The 15,211-nt window shown below is 40.3% G+C and overlaps 1 protein-coding gene across 1 annotated transcript in view; it reads right to left on the bottom strand.

Annotated features, from left to right (window-relative positions):
• The window catches only part of LOC101601711 (vomeronasal type-2 receptor 116-like), a 91,653-nt gene that overhangs the window by 11,597 nt on the left and 64,845 nt on the right, over positions 1-15,211 (bottom strand). The window contains exons 10-12 of the mRNA XM_045139640.1: positions 5,554-5,635; positions 4,845-4,982; positions 259-547 (exon numbers count right to left, since the gene is read on the bottom strand). Coding sequence (XP_044995575.1) covers positions 259-547; positions 4,845-4,982; positions 5,554-5,635 — 509 coding nt within the window. The remainder of the gene's footprint in view (positions 1-258; positions 548-4,844; positions 4,983-5,553; positions 5,636-15,211) is intronic.

Below are 15,211 nucleotides of genomic sequence, written 5' to 3' on the forward strand. Positions count from 1 at the left end.
ACAATTCATAAGTGGAAATGGAAAATTAGCGAACAGTTTAAAGGTTGTAGGAAATCCCTTTTTATGTCTCCACAGGTCCTCCTATCAATCTTTTAAAATTAAGGGCTGATACATCACCAAGTCACTGATTACTATTTCTTTGAAGTGTATGTGAAAAATATATGTATACAACAAGTACTGTACTTGAAACATCCCTAAGCACACAAGAAGAGTAATAAAGGGGACAGGATTTATACTCTTTATATCACAAAGTCTCACCTGTGCATAATCAAAGATGGTCAGAAATGTTCCAATTTTGCTACTTGCTGCCCATGTTGGTCCTGTAAGTAACACAGCACATCCAACTGATGTACACCTATAATTAGGAAACTTGCGATATGTATTTGATATCCAACGTACATAAAAGATAATTTTAAATGAATCATCACACTTGAAAGGAAAAAAGGTAAACATCACCGAGATGTTGGGTAAAAGGTTGGGATTCTTGTTGATCTCCTCAGTGACGAAAATCAATGTCAGAATGTGTTGATATTTTTTGACTGGCAAACTGAAAAGAAACACAGTGATCATTATGGATGGGGCTTCATACAGGATAATGGTCAAAGCAAACACAGTGGACATGTAACACGTGTGATAAATGAGGCTTTCTCCTGAACTTCTCATGCTATCATTCACCTTGATGTGAGGTATGGCAGCCACAAAACAGGGACCAACTAGGTGTAAGGCAGACCATTTATAAATTCATTTATGTTGTTATAAAAATATTTAAAGAGCTGGTTTCATCTTTAGCACATGAGAATCTGGTGAAAAAGCTGTAGGTCATCCATGAACTGGAAACCAGACCTATACCACAAAGTAAGTCTATCCATATCTTGATCCTGAAATTCCCAGCTTTAAGAAATGAATAATAAATGCAGCAGTGATCTAGTTGATGGTATTTTGGTGTGTCCATGTGTGTAATACATTCATGTTTGTGGTAGACCACATTGTATGTGTGTGTGGAAGAGGACACCTGCTTTTTTCAGTGTGTACATCATAAATCAGTGTCAGTTAAACTACTTTACATGGAATTATTTTTTTTTAATTTTTATTTATTTATTTGAGAGCAACAGACACAGAGAGAAAGACAGATAGAGGGAGAGAGAGAGAATGGGCGCGCCAGGGCTTCCAGCCTCTGCAAACGAACTCCAGATGCGTGTGCCCCCTTGTGCATCTGGCTAACGTGGGATCTGGGAAACCGAGCCTTGAACCGGGGTCCTTAGGCATCTCACGCAAGTGCTTAACCACTAAGCCATCTCTCCAGCCCACATGGAAGTATTTTAATGCCTTGGAGTTCATCATTTTGGCTAGACTAGCAAATAAGTAACTCTAGGGATCCTGTTCTTTCAAAGTCATGGAGACTTGGGTTGACAGATACACATCAACATGGCAAAATTTTATGTGAGAGTCATATGGTTCAGGAAGTACTTCGCCAGTCCTATATTGTGGAGAATTCCTCCTTTTTTTCATCCTGCACTTTTATTACTATTATTCTTTTAAAATATTTTTTATTTATTTGAGAGAGAGATATACAGAAATAGGCAAATACAGAGAGGGAGAAAATGGGTGCACCAGGGCCTCCAGCCACTGCAAACGAACTCCAGATGCATGTGCCCCTTTGTGCATCTGGCTTATGTGGGTCCTGGGGAGTCAAACCTGGCTCCTTTGCCTTTACAGGCAAGTGCCTTAACTGCTAAGCCATCTCTCCGGCCCTCATCCTGTACTTTTAGATTTTCAGGTCTTATTTTGAGGTCTTTCATCCATTTGGACTTGATTTTTTTACAGCGGAAAATAGTGGGTCTAGTTTTATTTTTCTACATATGGTTATCCAGTATATCTAGCAACATTTGTTGAGGATGCTATGTATGCATTGCTTCCTGAACCATAATAGTCCAGGAAATTAAACAATTACACAACCAGTGAAATATAAGGAAGATAAATACTTTTATAAAGATAATGTACTCTAAACAGGGCCAACAAACTATGTATAGATTGGGAGAAGAATGTTTGCCAGCTATACCTCTGACATAGGCCTAATATCCAGAATCTACAAAGAAAGCAAAAAGGAAAGCAATAAAAAAAATGAAAAAATCCACTCAAAAAGCGGGACAGAGAATATAATAGCAAGAAAAAAAATTACTAATATTTATCTAAGAAAATGTTTAACATCCTTAACCATCAGGGAAATGCAAATTAAAACTACTATGAGATTCCACCTTACTCCAGAATGGGTGGCAATCTTTAAAACATAAAATGACAATGAATGTTGATGAGCTTTCAGGGAAAAGGGATGCCTTATTCACTGCTGGTGGGAATACAAACTTGTACAACCAGTATGGAAATCAGTGTGAAGACTCTAGAAAAAGCTGAAAAGTGTGCAACCAACTGAGCCAGCCATTCCTCTGCTGGGCATCTACCCTAAAGGCTCCACTTTTCACTTCAGATACATTTGCTCAACCAAGATTGTAGCTGCTCGTTTCACAATGGCTAAGAATTGGAAGCAACCTAGATGCCCATCTCTTGACAAATGGATAATGAAGATATGCTACACATATACAATGGAATTTTACTCAGCCTTAAGGAAATGGTATAACAAAATTGGTAAGAAAATGGGTGGATTTGGAAATGATCATTGTAAGTGAATTAACCCAGATTTAGAAAGACAAATGCTGCATGTTGTTAAACTGCAACTGCTTTAATTACTGTCAAACCCAACAAGCAACTTGAAGGTCAGATACAAGGGATGGAAAGATTTGGGGAAGGGAAGTGGGAAGGCACAGGGGATTGGAGATCCTGGATAGCAGACTAAAAGTTATAACCCTCAGCAGTAGCATGGAGGGATCATCTGGTAAGATGGGCCCTGGAGAGAGTTGGCTTAAGGATTACCCTAAAGTATTTGACAATTGCTGTTCCCCCAAACAAGACAAGATTCTGTCAAAGCACAAAGCATGATTACCCACCTAAGAGGAAAAATGAGATGTGATTGCTGAAGAAACCACATAAGGCCAAGCAGAATACTGCAGAACATTGAGAGATCTGGCTGAATCTGGAAGGAAGTCAGCTCCCATAGTGTTAACCCATATAGTGCTCAAAACACAGCATGAGATGCTGGACGCAAGCAGCCAACAATGCTGTGAGCAATCAGAGGACCCTGCTGCATGTAAGCAATATCCTGACAAGATGTACACAGCTGTGCAATACGGGCACCCACACTAGGTAACTAACCAATGGTTTTCTGATTAGCTAAGCGATCTGCTCAGTGGAAAGGAAACCATAGCTAGAGTTCAGAGCAAATTCAGAATCCTATGGACACCAAGACAATAGTCTCCAATGAAAACCATCCATTAGTCTTTGGTTAAAAGTGAGACTACAGCTATCAAAATCTCTCCAAATTGATAATTGCTATACACATTAACCTATCCTGATCTCATTCTAAATTGGAGAATCTGTTTTCTTTTTCTAAAAGCAGCAAGAACAAAGTAAAACCAAAATCTATCAACAGGACAGGATCTCTGACTCCATGTCAGCTAGTGAACCACCCCAAGCACCGGAGGTAGGCCCCAGATGAAAACACAATGGAATTGGTGAGATGAGCAGGAATGCTCCCCCCACAGACAGTCTGATAATGTGAGCCAGGGTGATGGAGATTGACACTGAAGATACTCAAAGTGCACTAACACAGAAATCCAGAATGCCAAGACTTCCACACTAAAGTAGAAATAAAGCACACTAACCAAGTACCAGGAAATTTTGTGGGAGAGTGGGCAGAAAGAATGTATGAAGCGCAGGGAGGGAGAAAATATCCAGGAGCATTGCACAGACTTCTCACAACTCATTACCCACAACTACATGGTGAATGCAAGAAATCCCACCAAAGAGGTTCCTCAGTGGATCAGGAAGGGGAATGATGATACAAACACTTCATGTATCAATACAAAGTGCCAACCTAATAAAAACAAAGTATTAAAGAGAAGTGGAAAATAAAGAAAATACTGTTTGTAACATGTCAATCCTGCTACTACATGGGAGTAACTACCATGAGAAACACTTGCTAGTTTAGGATCTCAGAATGGATATAAGTAAACATAACATTGGGTGACATCTTCTATTCTACCAGGAGTAAAAATATTTTACAGTCCTTTCATAACTGTGTGCTTCATTCATGTATTAGCTGGGATATTGATCAAATACCTGACCGAGAGTATTTAAAATCCTTACTATTCTTATGTCCAACTGAAACACAGTAAAAGAGGAAGACAGTCAATAGTTAGAACCTTTCTTCTTTCTGTATTCAATTTAGAATGGAAGGAAATATCATGGGACCTCATCTACCCTGTATCTGAGAGATTAGTAACTATGAGAAAAGTCTGTCTAGAATTAGGCAATAAAAGAAAATTATTCCCTTTCCACAGACTTTAAGAATTCCATGCTCATGGATGAAAGATGAACAGATATTTGAAGGGAAACTTTGTCTCAGCCACTTAATATTGAACAAATGCCAGTGGTGCTTATTGTCAGGAAAAGGAGGATCTAATATGAAGCAAGGTAGAAAGCATTGTGTTCCCCAAATTCTAGTTTTGTTCATTGGAATATTAAAAAAAAAATCAGATACATTTGATTGTGGAAATACTGTTCAGTAAAAGACAAAATAAATTTTGGTTTATTCATAAGTGGTATGCTTGGGAAGAAAAGAGCAAGGGATCCAAAACATATTAGTGTACCCATATACAGACTTCTTACACATTATTCATGACTTCCAAGTAGAAAATTAAGAAGCAAAAAAAAAAAAAAAAAATGACACTTACCGTGGAAGCTCGGTTGTTAAATTTCTTTCTTTCATAGGCCTCCGTGATGTCCCAATTTCAAAAATACAGTCCTTCCACATATCTCCATCATTCTCTGTGTTTTGCTTTATTCTCCAAAAGCAGCTTGTTTCTGTCAAGCTGCAGAAGCAGGCCGACAGCATCACAAGCAATAAGACAAAAATGATACTGATCAGCATCCCCATGTCTCAAATCTCTCAGCCTGAGCTCAGCTGTAGTGAGCAGCTACCAGTAGATAAACACAACACATGCACATGCTTGTATGTGTATATCTGCCCTTACTACTATTGCTGACTAGAGGGAATATTTATATCCCTAATATTTTTCTTTCCAGCCTGAAGAGGACAGAACACAGCCCTGGGGCTCTGCATCTGAGGTCTACATCAAGGCCAAAAACACAAGTTGAAAAACATGTTGTGATGATCATCTCTTATTTCAGGTGCAGTGATTTCATGCATATCCAGGCATGAATACCACTGGGATAATCTCCTGAGCACATTTGGTTCCAGATTCATGTCAACAAACCATTCGGATGAACAACACCTAAAACCATGTAAGTGGATTTCATCACTTCCCAAAACAGGATGTGAAGTGAAAATGTCGGAAAGGTACACTGCCCATCATAGCTCATGCAGACACATGCGGAATCATTTCCTCCATTGTTCAAGCAGTGGGCAGAACCCTCACATACCTCACTTCCATCAGCATCATAGCATTCACCGTGTGGTCCAGGCACTGCTCCATAGCAGTTTCATGCCTGTAACATCCCACATCTCCATGTTTCCCATTGTCTGAGTAAACAATAAAGAAATGATCATGGCAAATTCAACAATCCCCAGTCTCTCAATATCAATGCGGACACTATTCTTCATACTTCTGTTCTAAAACATGACCTTCATCCATGTTCCTCAGTTCCCACAGACCAACGCCATGTGAAGACCCAGTTTCTCATCTTTAATGTTGCTTTTCTCCATTGTTTATTCTTACTTATTTCAGGAGTCTAGCTGGAATTCAGCAGTATATTTTGTGTGTAAACTCTGCATTTCCACCATTTAAGTAAGGAATTACTTTTTCTTGTTACTTTTACTCTATGTGTTGCCAGATGTACAGTCAATAAATGAGTGTGGAATGAGGAATTTGCTTTTGTTAATATGGACTGCAAAGAAAGTTGCACAAATTTAGTGTAATTAAATTTATGTGAGTTGACATAGATCTTGGGACTCAGAAAAGGCTCAAGTGTCCTGATTTATTTCCTTGTTTAAAAATGCTTAAGATTCTAAAATCATTACTCACTGGATCTAATTCTTGGAAGAATCCTCCTGGAGGATTCTAAGAGGCACATGCAGAGAAAATAGGGAGAATTAGCTATGGAAGGGAGAGGAAATTCATCCTTGAGAATGGAAAATAAAATTTCTCTGCACAGTGTTGAGCATGTTTTCAAAAGTTTTTACCATAATTATTTCTTTCTGTTATTTTAAGTTAACATGAAACAGGTTTTAGTTCTATATGAAATATTAACTTGTATGACATTGCAATTTGAGCATATTTCTCTTCCATTAATTATGTTTATTCTTCACCTGATTCTCACCTTATCTTTTCCTTCTCCCAAATATTCACCTTATGTTTCATGTAACATATATTTATTTATATTTTTCACATTAGGGTGAATAGACTTGTCATCTTGCTTTTTTGTTATATTTTTATTAGTTATGGATATGCTCAACATGTAAACAGCACATGTTGGTACCATCCTTATCTCCATGGATATTCTCTCAAATGTTTTGATCACAAAGTGACATTGTATTTTGTCAAAGGCCTTTTCTGCATCTATTGAAATGATCATGTGGTTTTGTGTTTAAGCTCATTTATGTGATGTATTATAATGACAGATTTAAAAATATTTTATTTATTTTATTTATTTATTTGCACCCAGGGATTACAACATTGGTTTTATACATCAAAGCTACGTATATTTTAATTTACAAGCAGAGAGAGAGAGAGAACGAATGGGTGTACCAGGCCTCCAGCTATTGCAGACCAACTCCTGATGCATGCACCATCTTGTGTATCTAGCCTACATGGGAAATGGGCATATTGAACCCTGGATTATTAGGCTTTGCAAGCATGCACCTTTTACCTGTGAGCCATATCTCTAACCCTCGAAATTATTTTCAACAAACCTGGTATAGCCAGGCAATTTCCAAACAACAACCTAGGATTTCCCTATTCCTTCTCAAAGAGAAAATAGGAGGACTTGATAACCAACTGGGTGGCATTGTGAGTCCAGAGAGGATTTGCAAACTAGTTGTTTGATATTACTGTGGTTTGGGGTCATGACTTTCTAGCTTCATGAATACTTTTTATTTGAGAGAAAGAAAGAGAGAGAGAGAGAGAGAGAGAGAGAGAATGGGCACACCAGGGCCACTAGCCACTGCAAATGAACTCCAGACATTTGCGCCACCCTGTGCATCTGGCTTATGTAAGTACTGGGGAAGCAAACCCCAGTCCTTTGGCTTTGCAAGCAAGTGCCTGAACTACTAAGCCTTTTCCAGCTCAATCCCACCCTCACCAGGGATATTTTAGTTTAAGACTTGTCATTGGAAGTAGAAGAAGAAAGCAATGCATTTGGGAAAAGAATCAAGAAGGTTTGGCAAACCCCATCTGCGATCTGGAAGCAGGTAGGTCTCCATGCCCTGTCTGCTGCGTGGTGATAGGATACAGCCAGCCACATGTCCATGAGAACCAGGAAATGCCCATAGTTTGCATTTAAAAAACTAAGTTATGTACATTAAATAAATAGAAACTATAGTCAGTGTGGATGGTGCACTCCTTTAATCCCAGCACTTGGGAGGCAAAAGTGGGAGGAGTGCTGGGAGTTCGAGGCCAGCCTGAGATGACAGAGTGAGTTCTAGGTCATCCTGGGCCAAAGAGAGTCCTTACCTAGAAAAAGAAAAAACATAAAAGAAAGAGAGAAAGAAAAAAAATATGAGTAGGGCTGAAGAGATGGCTTAGCGGTTAAGCGCTTGCCTGTGAAGCCTAAGGACCCCGGTTCGAGGCTCGGTTCCCCAGGTCCCACGTTAGCCAGATGCACAAGGGGGCACACGCGTCTGGAGTTCGTTTGCAGAGGCTGGAAGCCCTGGCGCGCCCATTCTCTCTCTCTCCCTCTATCTGTCTTTCTCTCTGTGTCTGTCGCTCTCAAATAAATAAAAAATTTAAAAAAAAATTTAAAAAAAATATGAGTAAATAGAGGGGGCTGGATACATGGCGTAGTGGTTAAAGCGTTTGCCTGCAAAGCCAAAGGATCCCGGTTCGGTTCTCCAGGACCCACGTAAGCCAGATGCACAAGGGGCACACGCATCTGGAGCTCCTTGCAGTGGCTGGATGCCCTGGCATGCCCATATTCTCCCTCCTCCCCCCTCTCTCAAATAAATAAATATATATATTTAAAAAAACATAAATAGAAACTACCTGATATTTTTCTCCCAACCCAGTGGGGTTTGTTCAGGAGTCATGGTTAGTTGTGGGAGGTGGAGGGAAGAAAAGGTCCTGAGTATGTGAGAAGAAAACAAGACACTGGAGATGAAGAGGGGGTCAGATTAATAAGACTTGTGTCATCTCAAGACACAGAAGCAAATGTGAAGTAGACATGCATCAGCCGGGCATGGTGGTGAACGCCTTTAATCCCAGCACTCAGGAGGCAGAGGTAGGAGGATCACCATGAGTTCGAGCCTACCCTGACACTACATAGTTAATTCCAGGTCAGCCTGGACCAGAGTGAGACCCTACCTTGAAACACCAAAATAAATAAATAAAAAGTAGACATGCATGGGCTGGAGAGATGGTTCAGTAGTTAAGGTGCTTGCCTCCAAAGCCCAATGACCTAGGTTTGATTCCCCAGTTACCCATGTAAAACCAGGTGTACAAAGTGGTGCATGCATCTGGAATTCATTTGCAGTGGCTGGAGGCCCTGGAAAGCACAACCCCATCCCGATCCCTGCATTGAAAATTAATAAATAATTTTTTTAATAGTTTTGCACTCAGTGAATACAGTCAAGTTGGTACCATTGTTAGCCTCCTCCCTGTCCTCCCCCTCCGCAGGGACCCTCCTAGTTGGAGAATATGCATCATGCATTGTGGGGTTAGCCATCAGTTATAGGAGAAGGCAATCTCTCGGTGTGTCATGACCCAACGTGTGGCTCTGACAATTTTTGTTTTGTCTTGTTTTTTTGGTGTTTTTTTTTATTTTTAAAATTTTTATTTATTTATTTGAGAGAGACAGACACAGAGAGAAAGACAGATAGAGGGAGAGGATAGAATGGGTGCGCCAGGGCTTCCAGCCTCTGCAAACGAACTCCAGACGCGTGCACCCCCTTGTGCATCTGGCTAACGTGGGACCTGGGGAACCGAGCCTCGAACCGGGGTCCTTAGGCTTCACAGGCAAGCGCTTAACCACTAAGTCATCTCTCCAGCCCTGTTTTTTGGCTTTTGAGGTAGGGTCTCACTCTAGCCCAGGCTGACCTGGAATTCACTATGTATTCTCAGGTGGCCTCAAACTCATGGTGATCCTTCCTACCTCTGCCTCCTGCATGCTGGGATTAAAGGCGTGTGCCACCACGACCAGAAAATAAACTATTTTTTAAAATAGACTTTGCTATTCATTCCTGGAGAGAGACACCCCACATGCTCAAAGTGCATGTCTCCTTTGATAGAAATTTTTGTGAGGGGTTTGTTTTTAGTAAGCTACAACCTCATTCTGCGAAATCTAATTTTCCTTCAATACTGTTCCTGCAGAGGTAATGTTGCTAGCTGAGAAAGAACTGAGGAGCAAGTGAATCACAGGATTGCTATGTATTCCAAAATGTGCTTAAATTCCCAATCCTCCTGCTTCAGCTTCTTGAGTCCTGGGCTGATAAGTGTGTGTGTACCTCTATGCCTGCCTTGAAAGACTCCGCTGAATCTAAAAAGCTACTGTGAAGTTTAGTTGTTGCTGTTTTCAGAATAGACATAGCCCTAATTGGTCAGTCCTGGAGATCTTACATTCTGGAGGAAATCTGTCTTCACGGGGGAAATATTCTTAAAATTCAAATCTTAAATCTGGAGTGGTTCCATCTACCTTTAATCTGAGCAATTGGGAAGCAGAGGTAGGAGGATTGGCCATGAGTTCAACACCAGCCTGAGACTACATAGTGAGTTCCAGGTCAGCCTGGGCTACAGTGAGACCCTACCTCAAAAAGGAAAAGAAAATAAATCATAATGCTCTTTCCAAAACACCCAGACCTTGGCAGAGAACTAGTTTTATTTTTATCTGCATTTCTTTGGTCACTTAATCTTCAAAATATCCAAGCATGACAGGGACCAGCTGATATGCTGTTCAGAAAAGATATCAAACCAAAACAAAGAAAACAAAAAAAGCCAGGTGTGGTGGCACATGCCTTTACTCCCAGCTCTTGGGAGGCAGAGGTAAGATGGCTGCGAGTTTGAATCCACCCTGACAGTACATAGTGAATTCCAGGTCAGCCTGTGCTACAGACCCTACCTCAAAAAAAAAAAAAAAAAAAAAAAAAAGGAAAGAAGGAAGAAAGAAATAAGGAAATCAAAATATAAAAGAGTAATACATTCCTCCTGGAAATGGGCAGAGAATTTGAACTCAGACCATCTTATTCAAAGTCCTGCCATGGTCTGTGGTAAATGCAGTCATGGTTGGATGCCCAGTGAGTTCACAGAATAATATCTAAATTTTCTTCTCCCTTTCTCCTCGTGGACATAACCACGGTATCCACTGCACCTGGAGAGTGTGAGAAAGTCTCACAGAGAACCATGGCTTGCAAGGTTTCCACATGTGGCGAGCAGGCCTTGCCTGCAGCGGAATTGGAATCTAGGACCTTGTTGTGACCTTGCAAGTCACACTCTCTGACACTGAGCTGCATCTCCATTGAACTAAACTCCCAGGTGGTCCGGATGCAATATTCTTCCCTCCCCATGGTGAGAACCCCTCACTGAAATACTGATGAAGATAAGAGGTGATGAAAAGTTTCGGGGGAGAGGGGTCAAAACTCAATGGTGATGTGCCAGGATATGTACAGGACCTGGATTCATTCTCAGCACCAGTTAAATAACATAGTAATTTGTGTTAGGCACTGAGCTATTAAAACTTACTCAAGGGGGCTGGATGGATGGTGTAGCTGTTAAGGCATTTGCCTGCAAAGACAAAGGACCCAGGTTCAATTCCCAGGACCCATATAAGCCAGGTGCATAAGGGGGCATATGCATCTGGAGTTTGTTTGCAGGGGCTGGAGGCCCTGGTACGCCTATTCTTCTCTCTATATCTAGGTCTTCCTCTCTCCTTCTCCCCCTCACAAATAATAAATAAAATATTAAAAAATTTACTCAAAGCCATAATCCTACCCATGAGGGCATCTTCTTCACTGCATATCATCCACCAACACCATCATGGCTACATGTGGCCCTATTTCTACATATGAATTTTGGGGATACCCATGCAAGCCTCAGTGCATTGCTATCACATTTTTTAGGCTCAGAAAGAGGATTGAAAAAGTTAAATTGGTCATGATAGCAGAGCTGATGCTTGAAAAAGACCATTGAATGTCAGTTCTGCCTGTCTCCAAATAATTTGAGATATTCATATTTTTATTATTACTTTATTTTTTAAATGCAAGCAAAGAGAGATAGAGAGAATGGGTGCACCAGGACCTCCAGCCACTGGAAAAAACTCCAGATACATGCACCACTTCGTGCATCTGGCTTTATGTGGGCACTGGGGAATTGAACCTGAGGTTATTTGGCTTTCCAGGCAAGCACCTTAACCTCTGAGCCATCTCTCCAGCCCATATTTGGGATATTCTATTTATATCTGATCACTTACCTGACAAATCACAGAGCACAGGGAACCCCCTCACCAATGACAGCCATGCCCCAATCAAGAAGTCACCTTCCCGCCTCCCATATGTCAAATGCATACAGAGTAACAGGTGGCTGAGAAGAAAGGAATATCAAATTTTATCAATTTTGTATAGCTGATAGTTTCACAGTTTCTTAAAAGTGCAGTCATTTTTCTACGAAAAAATGCTTTTAGAGGACTGGGGAGATTGCTTAGTTGTTAAGGCACTTGCCTTCGAAGACTAAGGACTCAGATTCAAGTCCTCAATACCCATATAAGCCAAATGGACAAGGTGGAACATGTATGTGGAGTTCTTTTGAAGTGGTTAGAGGCCTTGGCATGCCCATTCTCTCTCCCTCCCTCTCTCACAAAATAAGTAAATAAAAACCAATATGCTTTTCTTGGTAAATCTAGCAACATATATTTTGTTCCCCAGCAGATTATTGCACAGCAATCTGATTTGATTGTGTATTTGTAGTATTTGTTTCAAAGATCTTGGGCTGGGTGTGTGTCCACAACAAGAAGGTGGCACAACTGGCGTGACCCCAGGGGATGCCAGTGTGCTCCCAGGCTGCCTGTCAGAGCCATAGAACCCAAAGACATTGACATGGGTGTGACATAGCCAGAGCTGTGGGATATGTGGGAAACACAGTCCAAACCCATCTGGAGACATACTTCCATATGTGTACATACATACATCTATGATAAAGAATGGGTATTAATAATATATTATAGACCAGGCTTGGTGGCACACATCTTTAATCCCAGCACTCAGGAGTCAGAAGTAGGAGGATCAACATGAGTTCCAGGCCATCCTGAGACTACATAGTGGATTCCAGGCCAGCCTGGGCTACAGCAAGACCCTACCTTGAAAAAAATAATATCTAATAAATACTATAATATCAGCAATAGAATAAGAAATGTAACTCACTTAAGAAACAGTGAAAATATTAAATGGTACACTAAAGAAATACAATTTAACAGTATGTTAGTATCATGAGTTCAAATCCAATATGCTTACCTCATGGTGTATACATCTGTACTTATTACTGTCTCAAGAGAAATAATCATTTTGCTCAGAAAAATCGTGGGCAAGCCAGGTGTGGCAGCTCTTGTCTTTCATCCCAGCACTGGGGAGGCAGAGGTAGAAGAATCACTATGAGTTCTAGGCCATCCTGAGACTACATAGTGAATTCCAGGTTAGCCTAGGCTGCAGTGAGATCCTACCTCAGAAAACCAGAAGAAAAATTTTTTTTGGTTAACAATATTTGCAGAAATACTTTTAATAACACTCAAAGAGTAGACATGCCCCAACTTCCCATCAACAGGAAAGTGGGTCGGTTGTAGTACATTCGTGCAAGGGGATTTTAAGTTGGCTTGAAAAAGAATTGATGGCTGGTAAAGGGAGCATGATGGAGCTCTAGACACCGCCACTGGCTATTACACTAAAATACAGGAGAGGGCTGGATGGATGGCTTAGTGGTTAAGCACTTGCCTGTGAAGCCTAAGGATCCTGGTTCGAGGCTTGATTCCCCAGGTCCCATGTTAGCCAGATGCACATGAGGGCGTAAGCGTCTAGAGTTCGTTTGCAGTGGCTGGAGGCCCTGGTGCGCCCATTCTCTCTCTCTTCTCTCCCTATCTGCCTCTTTCTATGTCTGTCACTATCAAATAAATAAAAATAAAAAAAAAAGAAATTTAAAATACAGGAGAGAAAAACTAATCGCTGGTGACTGAAATGAGAAGATCAGCTCACAGGAATTGGTAATTGAATTTAATAGGAAATAACCATAAGGGAATTTGTTTAAGGTCATGAAAATGTGCTACATCCTTACTCGGATAACTGTTTATATACATATATGAACAGATGTATATCATTATAGATAGATAGATAGATTGATTGATTGATGCTCATCAAGTTGTACACATAATATCTATATACTTCACAGCACATAAATTGAAATAGAGACAAAAAGGTGTAAAGTGTGAAGAAAGCATATAGGAGGCCACATGCATAAAATAAAGTGATTATTCTGACACACGGAAGTTAATTACCTCACCCTGTATCCACAAGCTACAAGAGAGAGCAAAGGGCAAGCATTTAACTATATTTCATCTCAAGATCTTTTTAGAAGTTAAAGGACCCGAAATGTCAAGAACTAGACAAAATTAATTGGCATCATTTTGGACATTTGCCTAAAACAATAAAATCAAGAGGGATCAATATATGATTAAATTGAAATAAATAGCATGACTACCTATAAAATCCAACAAGAAGACATAAATAAATAAAGAAATGCCATAAAGAACAATTTCAATGGCTGGGTGTGGTGGCACATGCCTTCAATCACTGCACTTGGGAGGCAGAGGTATAAGAACCACTGTGAATTTGAGACCAACCCGAGAGTACATAATGAATTATAGGTCAGCCTGAGTGAGATCAAGACACTACCTCAAAAAGCCCCTACAATTATTATTTTTAAATGTTTTAAAATTTTTATATTTATTTATTGACAAGCAGGGAGAAGAGGAGAAAGTGTGTGTGGGTAGGGGATAGAATGGTTGGTTGCACCAGGGCCTTTAACCACTGCAAACGAACTCCAGACACATGCCACTTTGGGCAACTGGCTTTATGTGGGTCCTGGGGAATAAAACCACTGCTTCCAGAGAGTAAAAAGCTCCCAACTCTCAGGAGAGGGAGATTTTCCAAACTAGTAAATCTTCACTGAGTCACTGTAATCCATTAAGAAACAGAAGAATAGCTGGGCACGGTGGAGCATGCCTTTAATCCCAGCACTTGGGAAGCAGTGGAATATCGCCTTGAGTTTGAGGCCACCCTGAGACTGTATAGTGAATTCCAGGTCAGCCTGGGATAGACCCTACCTCAGAAAACAAAACAAATAAAAATAAACAAACCCCAACACTCAGAAGGTAGAAGCAGGAGGATTATATATTCAAGGTTATCTTAAGCTACACTGTGAGTTTGAAGCCAGCCTGAGATACATGAAACCCTCTCACAAAATTAACTAACTGACTATCTATCTATTTATATACATATATATATATATAATATCTAAATACACACATATATATATACATGTATATACATGTATATGTATGTATATATCCAAACAATACACTTAAAAAAAAGAAAGGACAATGCAAGCTAAGTCAAAAATGCAGTCTTTTGAGTTGGAGGGATGGCTCCAGCAGTTGACACCTGCCTGTGATTCCTAAGCACCAGGGTTCAATTTCCCAGTACCCAGATAAGGTCAAATGCATGCTTGCAGTTCATTGCAGTGGCTAGAGGCCTTTGACATGCTCATTTTCTCTAACTCTCTCTCTACCTCTCTCTCTGACTCTCTCACTCTCTCTCAAATAAATAAATAAATAAAATGTTCTTTAGAAGTTTAAAACATAGTCATTTTTTCTCTGTGTCCCTGGAAGACCCCAC

This window comes from Jaculus jaculus, chromosome 23 (assembly GCF_020740685.1).
Source record: "Jaculus jaculus isolate mJacJac1 chromosome 23, mJacJac1.mat.Y.cur, whole genome shotgun sequence".
NCBI lineage: Eukaryota > Metazoa > Chordata > Mammalia > Rodentia > Dipodidae > Jaculus > Jaculus jaculus.